The sequence below is a fragment of the Chrysochloris asiatica genome, unplaced genomic scaffold, assembly GCF_000296735.1.
Source record: "Chrysochloris asiatica unplaced genomic scaffold, ChrAsi1.0 scaffold00004, whole genome shotgun sequence".
Classification (NCBI taxonomy): Eukaryota; Metazoa; Chordata; class Mammalia; order Afrosoricida; family Chrysochloridae; genus Chrysochloris; species Chrysochloris asiatica.
The window spans coordinates 46,546,568-46,555,452 of NW_006408522.1; the positions used below are offsets into that span (position 1 = coordinate 46,546,568).

General features: G+C 38.3%; 1 protein-coding gene across 4 annotated transcripts in view; it reads right to left on the reverse strand.

The window, feature by feature from the left end:
* Positions 1-8,885, reverse strand: part of SLC12A6 (solute carrier family 12 (potassium/chloride transporter), member 6) — a 163,955-nt gene that overhangs the window by 46,075 nt on the left and 108,995 nt on the right. For all 4 annotated transcript variants that reach the window (XM_006831815.1, XM_006831816.1, XM_006831817.1 and 1 more), the window contains 5 exons: positions 7,472-7,603; positions 4,717-4,863; positions 2,441-2,495; positions 1,613-1,743; positions 684-925 (listed from right to left, as the gene is read on the reverse strand). In XM_006831815.1, the coding sequence (XP_006831878.1) occupies positions 684-925; positions 1,613-1,743; positions 2,441-2,495; positions 4,717-4,863; positions 7,472-7,603 (707 nt within the window). The remainder of the gene's footprint in view (positions 1-683; positions 926-1,612; positions 1,744-2,440; positions 2,496-4,716; positions 4,864-7,471; positions 7,604-8,885) is intronic.

Sequence of the window (8,885 nt, forward strand, 5' to 3'; positions counted from 1 at the left end):
AAAATATAAATAAATTTTATATATAAAAGAAGGAATCAAACATTTATCTACTTCATAAAGGTTGTTGGTAATAATTATGCTATTTGTTAGGTCCTTCATTAATATTTCAAGTAGAAATAATCTTTATCAAATGGGGGAAACCTCCTCCCCCAAATAATCAAATGAACTATTTTCTACCAACTCCTTACTTATTGACATGGCTAGGTTCCAAAGACCAGTCTCTTACATGGAAATCAGTACTATCATTATAAAATGGAAAGATAACTACATTAGTACGTAACTGCCAAATTACATCATTATCTAACTGCCAAATCACTGAGAATCATAGCCCAGCCGAGTTGAAGCATAACCTTAATCATCACAGCCTAATACCTTAATCTTCGTTACAGCCAGAAGTACATCGTTAATGTGCAAAATAATTGGACAGACTTTTTACTCTGTCATAAATGAGACAGTCAATAAGTGAGGACTAGGTGAATATCCAACAGATGGTTAAAGATGCAGCTCTGGGCTTGGGACATAAGGAAAAGGAAGGATATGATATAGTTTTGCTAGTAGGCTTCCTGTTAGATGCTTAAGAAGGCTTATCCAAGAGGGAAATCTCAAAGACTAAAATTCTGACTTGACATTATCACACCAAATACTGTCAATTATTATACAATAATGATGGTTATCAAACGTACGGGAAATGTGGAGGGGCAAAAGATGACTTGATGGCTCCAGCATAGATGGCCAAGATGGATACAATGACACAGGCCAGGAAAAGTGAGGCAAACTTGTTCACATAGCGTACGCCGATGAACACCACCAGTACCATAACAACCAAGAAGGCTGTGCCATAGACACGCATGTTATTTAGCATGGCTGCTGCTTCCTTGAGTGCATCATCACTGCGAAAGATGGCAGCCCGGGGAACAATATACACCTGTTAGGTGAGAGACACAGAAAAGAGGTCATTTCAATGTCATCAAGTAACAGGGCATTGTAGTTTTCATACATTTTCACAAAGGAAAGCAAAGTTGAAACAGAAATGACCATAGACCTTCCAATCCATTTCCTATTTTGGAAGATGTGGAATAGTCTTCAGAAATGTGATAAAGGATTTTTTTTTCCTTTTGTCTCTATGTTGTTATGGATACTAACATTTCCAAATAGAAAAAGAAAGAGGACTATATTAATAATTCTATTCCAAGGGTTGTATAAAAAATTGTAATGATTATCCTGAGCTGTTTCTTCTACTATCATTACTTGACATTTAAAAACAATCAAACATTGCAGTGAATAAATACACAAAAATATATCCCATTTTATTGGAAAAAGAATAGAAAAGAAAACACTCTACTCTTTTGCCATTACACAAGTCTTCCGTCTGAGTGTTTAACTTCTTGGTTGCAGTGTTAGTGTGGTGAAGACTGAGTAAAGGGGAAAAGGGTAGGAAGCAAACTATACCCGCCAGTAAAAAATATTGTGCCGCAATACTGACCATAGTAGATTGGTAAGAGTTTAGCATACTCACCCAAGTTGATTGCTAGAGCTGATCTCAGAAGCCTTCACAACAAAGAACAGCAATTAAAGGCAAATCTATCTCTTCCACAACTGAGTGACTACTCACCAGAAAAATTTCAATGGCACCAAGGATATACATGGCTGCTGCAAATGTGGTACCAAGATAAAAGCAGAGACCAACAGCCCCACCGAACTCTGGGCCCAGTGCCCGGGAAATCATAAAATATGAGCCCCCAGCTATAAAACAAAAAAAAAAAGACAAAGAACTAGGAGAAAAAGACACATTAGTAAGAGGAACATAACAAGTCATAAATATGCATAAATATGCATGCTGGATAAGTGTGCTACAGGTTTCTGAAAATATTTAATGCGATTTTTTAAAAAGCAGGTTTGCTGAGAGGAGGTAAAGAAGCAGCCTTTCTAAATAGCATACACCGCAAGGCTAGTACTTCACAGAGTGCCAGTACTACTTAGAAAAATATCAGAAAATTTATCACAGGCATGAGAACCCAATGAAACACATACCAATAAAAAACAAAAAAACTAAGAATGTGACTTGAAATTAAACCATTCTATCTTAGAAAATGGAGTTCTGGTGTGGTGCTGTAGATAAGCATTGGACTGCTAACCGCAAGGTCGGTGGTTCAATCCTACCAGCCACTCCTTGGAAACCCTCTATATGGTCTCTGAGTCAGAACCTACTTGATGGCACTAACAACAACAACAAAAGGCTTAGAAAAGCAAAGATTTTACAGCGGTAACCCTTAAGTCAAATAGTTATTAGTGAATATGGTGTACAGACCATTACTCAGTAGTAGCACAGGAGAATAGATTAAACAGTACTTTAGACTTTGGGAATTTGCAGCTCAACATTTCGAACATAAACATACAATAATCACGGACGATTCTGGACACCCATCCTCAGCCTACTGACCTGGTACCACTCCATTAGTAGCAATGGCACTCATGGAGATAGCAGTCAATATGGTCTGTAGAGGGAAAAAGAGGAGAAGGTGGTTATTTTATAACGATGCCATTTTTATATTACTTTCCTATCTGGGTACCTCAGAACACTTACTCAAATATTTAACTCTCCCTATGGGCTAATGTATCAGACTGCAAAGTCGTTTGTGAACTGCAAGATCAGTGGTTCAGGCTCACCAGCTGCTCCTTGGAAACCCTATACAGGGTGGATACCCTGTACAGAGTCGCTATGGGTCAGAATCGACTCGACGGCACTTAACAACAACAACACAGCCTCAAAGGAGTCCTGGTATGGTGCTGTGGGCTGATGCATCAGACTCTAAAGTCATCTGAACTTCAAGGTTGGTGGTTCAAGCTCACCAGCTGCTCCTTGGAAACCCTACATAGGGTCACTATAGGTCAGGATTGACTCGACAGTACTCAACAACAACAACAACAACATAGCCTCAAATGCATGTGAAAGTTGGACAATGAATAAGGAAAACTGTTGAAGAATTGATCCACTTGTCATGTTACTGGAGGACAACAGGAAAAGAACCAGGGACTTCTATAAGAACAAACAAATTTGTGTTGGAAGTACAACCAGAAAGCTCCTTAGAAGAAGCAATGATGGCTAGACTTCGTCTCTCATATTTTGGACATATTATCAGGAGGGACCAGTCCCTAGAGAAGAATATCATGCTTGGTAAAGTGAAGGGTCAAAGAAAAATGGGGAGACCTCCAACAAGATGGATTGGCAAAGTGGCAGCAGTAATGGGCTCAAGCGTAGCAATGATTGAAAGGTTGGCACAGGACCAAGCAGTGTTTCGTTCTGTTTGAACTGACTAGACAGCACCTAACCACAACAACAACTTGTATAGAGGCACTGTGTCTACCTAATAGTCTGGAAACAAGATGCTGTGATACAACTCACCACACTACCCACACTACAGTCATCTAGTATATTTTGTTCAAATGTTCCTATATCAGAATCAGTAGGCTATGTGCTGTAAGAACTACCAATTTCATTCTGGATCTCCTAGTTAAGCAGAATAACATGCTCAAAGAGAATAACTAAACAAACAAGTTGGAAAACAGATTGTAACCTTACTAAAAAAAAACAAAAAAAACAGCTACAATATTAAGAATAGTATATAGTAAGAAGGGAAATGAATGAAGGCTTAATACCCAAGAACTGTATTTTTAAAACCATATCTGATAGCAAGCAGAGTACAGGAAGGAGTACAGATAGGGAGTAACTGGAGGCAGAGTTAGCAGTTAGTAGGCTACCGCAATATTTCAGTGAAATGTAAGAATTACAACAGTGGTCCTGAGAATAAGTAGGAAAAGTTGAATTTAAGGGATTTTGGAGGGAGACCTGATTGACCTTCGTGGTTGATTAGATATGGAAAGCAAGAGAGGAGCCATTGATGGCCTTGAGGTTTCAAGTCTGAGAAACTTAAAAAAAAAAAACACACACAAAAAAACCTTGTGTGGTGCTGCAGGATAATGCGCTGGATGTGAAGGTCAATTTGAATTGCAAGGTTGGAGGTTCAAACTCCTCAGCCGCTCCTCGAAAACCCTATACAGGGTTGCTATGAGTCAGAACCGGTTCCATGGCACTTAACAACATCAACAATGTCTGCTAAATCTGCTTTGTATAGTACTGAACTGAGCACAATGCACAGAGATGGTATAATGGTGATCATAATCAAAGAAGTCATTAGAGACTAGAACTACATAATAATACTAGTAATTAATGTGGCTAGAATGTCTGGATAGAAGGAATTTAAAGTATAGTGGAGAGAAGACCTGGAAAGAACAATGGCATTTCTAGAGAAAGGGGTAACAAAAGGCACTTCAAAACAAAATACCCCTCAACTCTAAGACACTCCGAGTTTTGTTGCTCAATACTATATATACTGGAGTAGCGTATCATACTGTTTATTTCATTTGTTGTTATAACTTTGGTGCTATCAAAGCTCAAATGACTTCAATTCTAAATTCTTTGAAAAAATAAACTGTAATTTTTACTTTCTTAGAAGTCTTCCTTTACAGTTTCTAGAACATCATGTGTAGCAAGCAGTGAATGTTAAGACACAAAATAAATGAAAACTTTTCAGATTTTGTATCAGAATAATCTGTCTTGCTGAGATCCTAACCCTTTTCCTCATATTCTTGTTTGAGTTCCTAGACTTCAAGTTCCATGTACTCTTGACGAGCTCCAGGAGCCATTGCAGCACTTACACAGCAGCAGCAGATAAAAACAATGGCAAAGGCTTGAAGAACTCCAGCTGTGCCCACCACCCATGTAAGGCGCAGAAACAGGATCACTCCAAAAATATTCTGTAGACATGGAAGGTAGACACCCATGAAGGTACCCATTTGGGGGGTCTGGAAAGAAAGATGTTAACAAGAGAAGAAAAATTAGTCATTTAGAAGAGATGCTTTTATCTCTTTTATCTTTATACAAATGTACTCTCTAATTTTGTATTAATTTCAAAAGCAAAGAGAAAGTTTAAGCAGTATCTTAAAAGAACCAGAAATAAAATCAACATCTTATACATTATCACCATACCTTTTATTATTCTTAGAGCATTAAGTTTTTACCTTATGTAGGACAGCATACATTTTTAAACATGGGCATTTAGCCACAAGTGGAGCTGGGATAATTTAAAATGCTCTGTTCTTCAAAACTGTTGGCTTTCTTTTAAGAAAATAATTCATTTAAAAATAGACTGATGACTTAATCCACCACCAGTCTGTCAGTTTGTCATCCTGTGGTGGCCCAGATGTTGCTGAGATGCTGGAATCTATGCCACCAATATTTTGAATACCAGCAAGGTCACCCATAGCGGACAGGTTTCAGACTAGGGCAAACGGGGAAGAAGGACAGGCAGACTACTTCTGAACGGTTAGCCATTAAAATGGACACTGTCTGATACAGTACCAGAGGTAAGTCTTTAAAGTTGAAAGACATTCAAAATAGGAGTCGGGAAGAACTGTATCCTCAGAGTAGAGTTGACCTTCATGATATGGATGGAGTAAAGCTTTAGGGGACCTTTCTTTGTGGGTAGGGTACAACTCAAAATGAGAAAAAATAGTGACAAAAATCCATTAATAACTGGAATGTGGAATGTACAAAGTATGAATTTAAGAAAATTGAAAGTTGTCAAAAATGAAATGGAACACACACACACACATATATCAGTATCCTAGGTATTACTGAGCTGAAATAGACTATTACTGGCCATTTTTAGTCCAATAATCATATGGTTTACTAAGCCGGGAATGACATATTGAAAAGGAATAGCACCACATTTATCCTCAAAAAGAGCATTTCAAGATCTGTATTGTTTTTGTTGTTATGTGCCTTTGAGTTGGTTACAACTCAGGTTGTTGTTATTTTTGTGTGCTGTGGAGTTGGTTTTGACTCATAGTGACCCTATACAGGGCTTCTGAGCAGCAGTTGTTGAACCACCGACCTTGCAGTTCAAACTGACCTTGTCGTTGAATGCTTATTCTACAGTGCCACACCAGTACTCCTGAAGATCTATACTGAAGTAGAATTCTGTCTGTAATAGGATACTATCCACATGCCTACAAGACAGACTAATTAATACCACATTAGTCAAATTTATGCACCAACAACTAGAGCCTATGAAGAAGAAATTGAAGAATTCTACCAACTTTTTCAGAGTCCTGGTGTGGCGCTGTTCATTAATGCACCAGAATGCAAAGCTATTTAAACTGCAAGGTCAGCAGTTCAAGCTCACCAGCTGCTCCTCAAAAATCCTATATAGGATCACTATGGATTGGAACTGACTCAACAGCACTTAACAACCACCACCACCACCACCACCACCACCAACTTTTTCAGTTTAAAATTGATCAAGCATGCATTCAAGATGTACTGATAATTACGGATGAATCAAATGCCAAGGTTGGAAACAAAGAGGAAGGATGAGCAGTTGAAAAATAGAGCCTTGATGATAGAAGCAAAGAGGACTTGCAGTACTTACTGATGAAGACCAAAGATTATAGCCATCAGTATGGATTGCACCTCAATGTGAAGAAAGTGAAAATCCTCACAACTGGACCAATAAGTAATATCAAGACACAGACTCCACGGCACTTAACAACAATAACAACATGAGAAAAGATTGAAATTTTCAAAGATTTCATGTTACCTAGATCCACAATCAACACTCAAGGCAGCAGCAGTCAAAACAAATGATATACTGCATTAGACAAATTGCTGCAAAAGACCTCTTTAAAGTCTTAAAAAGTAAAGATGTCAGTTTGAGGACTAAGGTGTCACTGACCGGACTGACCCAAGCCAAAGTATTTTAAATCACCTCATATGCATATGAAAACAAACAAAACTTTGGTGACAGATAGTATCTACTAGTAAGGCAGATAAACATGGACTCTTGAGGTGCTATTCTCTCTCCCTGGAATGCTCTTTTCCCAGTTAATACATGGCTCCCTCCCTCCCATTATTTAGTTTTTTGCTCAAATAGCATCTTGTCAAAATGGCTGTCCCTGATGTATCTGTCTACAACAGGAAGTCCTTCTACCTCCTAATCCCTTGCTGGTCAATCTGAATTTTTTACCCTGATTTCTTTTGACTAAGCATTGTTTTGTTGTTGTTGTTGCTGTTGTGTGCTATAGAGTCGGTTCCAACTCATAGCGCCCCTGTATAAGGTTTCTGAGAGTGGCTGCTGGGTTTGAGCTACCAAACTTGCTTATCCTAAAGTGCCACAACCAGGGCATTAACCAACTTTTAACATGTTGTATATTTTGCTTAAGGGCTGTCTTCTGACACTAAAATTTAGACTGTATGACAGCCAGGTCTTTGTATGTTCTATTTATGCTATGACCCCCGTGCCTGAAACAGTACCTGGCCTATATCATGCAATCAATTAACAGGCACTGAACACTGAATGAACAATGAATAATACAGGACTCCTCATTTATACTCGTCATCCTGAGGGATCACCTTAGCAGGCTTCTTCTTCCCTTCAGTAATGTTCTCTGCCTCTTCATGTTCCTTTGCTCCTTGTGTCAGATTTGTGTAATTGGCCATGCGGTTCAGCAGAGAAGACACCTTTGGCCTGGTGTCCATTTCTTCCTATAAAGACAAAAATATGAAAGAAATGAGAAAGAACACTGAAAATAAACAACCAAATAACTTCTCTACCATAAACTGCAAAGTAAAAAGAAAAAAAACAAAAAAACTTCACAGATATTTTAAGAAAATATATCAGATACTTTATTTCCCCAAATCTAAATATCATAATCAGTACAACATGAATCCTTAAAAAATTCTTAATACTTTCATTGTTCTTTCTAATAGCTATGAAACTTTATCTATAGTTAAGCTGAATCTGACTCACAGCAAACCTATAGGCCAGACTAGAACTGTCTATAGGGTTTTCAAGGCAGTAAATCTGTACGGAAGCAGACTGTCACATCTTTCTCTCATGGAATGGGCTGGTGAGTTCAAATCACTGACCTTTCTTTTAGTTAGCAGTCACGCGCTTAGCCACAGTGCCACCAGGACTCCTATGACCTAGTAATAGACCTTAGTAATGTGATTCTTAACCAACTCTCATTTACTTCAAGCCACTAACGTTCCAATAACAGTATGGCTGTTTATATTGCCGAGTATGGGCTGAATGAACTAAAACCTTACCTCAAAGCTTTTCTTTAAAGAAGCTGAGAGAAAAAAAATTGGAAATACCAATACCATATGACCCAGCAATCCCTCTACTTGGTATATACCCACAAGAAGTAAGAGCCATGACATGAGCAGATCTATATAAATCAATGTAAGAATGGATGAACAAACTCTGGTACATACACACAATGAACTAGGATGCAATGGTGAACAATAATGGTGAGTCTGCAAAACACCTCATAACATGCATGAACTCAGAGGACATTATTCTGAACAAAATTAGTCACTCACAAAAGGGCAAATATTATATGAGACCTCTACTGTAAAAACTCAAGATTTTTACGCTCAAAGAAACATTCTTTGATGGTTACCAGGGGTGGGAGGGAAGGGAGAGTAATTCACTGGCTAGAGGGTAGACACATGTTAACTTGTGTGACAGTGAAGGCAATACATGGTAAGAAATAGGTTGGCAGAACAATAATGAAGACAGGTGAAGACAGAGACGAATGCAAAGGTTAAAGAAGATTGAGGTAAAATACTGTTATATAAAAAACCCCTGCAACAACAGTGTGCTACAGGGAGATACATGAACAGATACAAAGGCTGAAAGAGTAAGGGAGGGAGAGTGGGAATATAGCCACACAAACACACAGGTGTGACAGAGGATATTTGTACATGGGTATTTATACCTTTGTTGCAAATACACCTATGAATGTGGTGGAGCATACAGGGG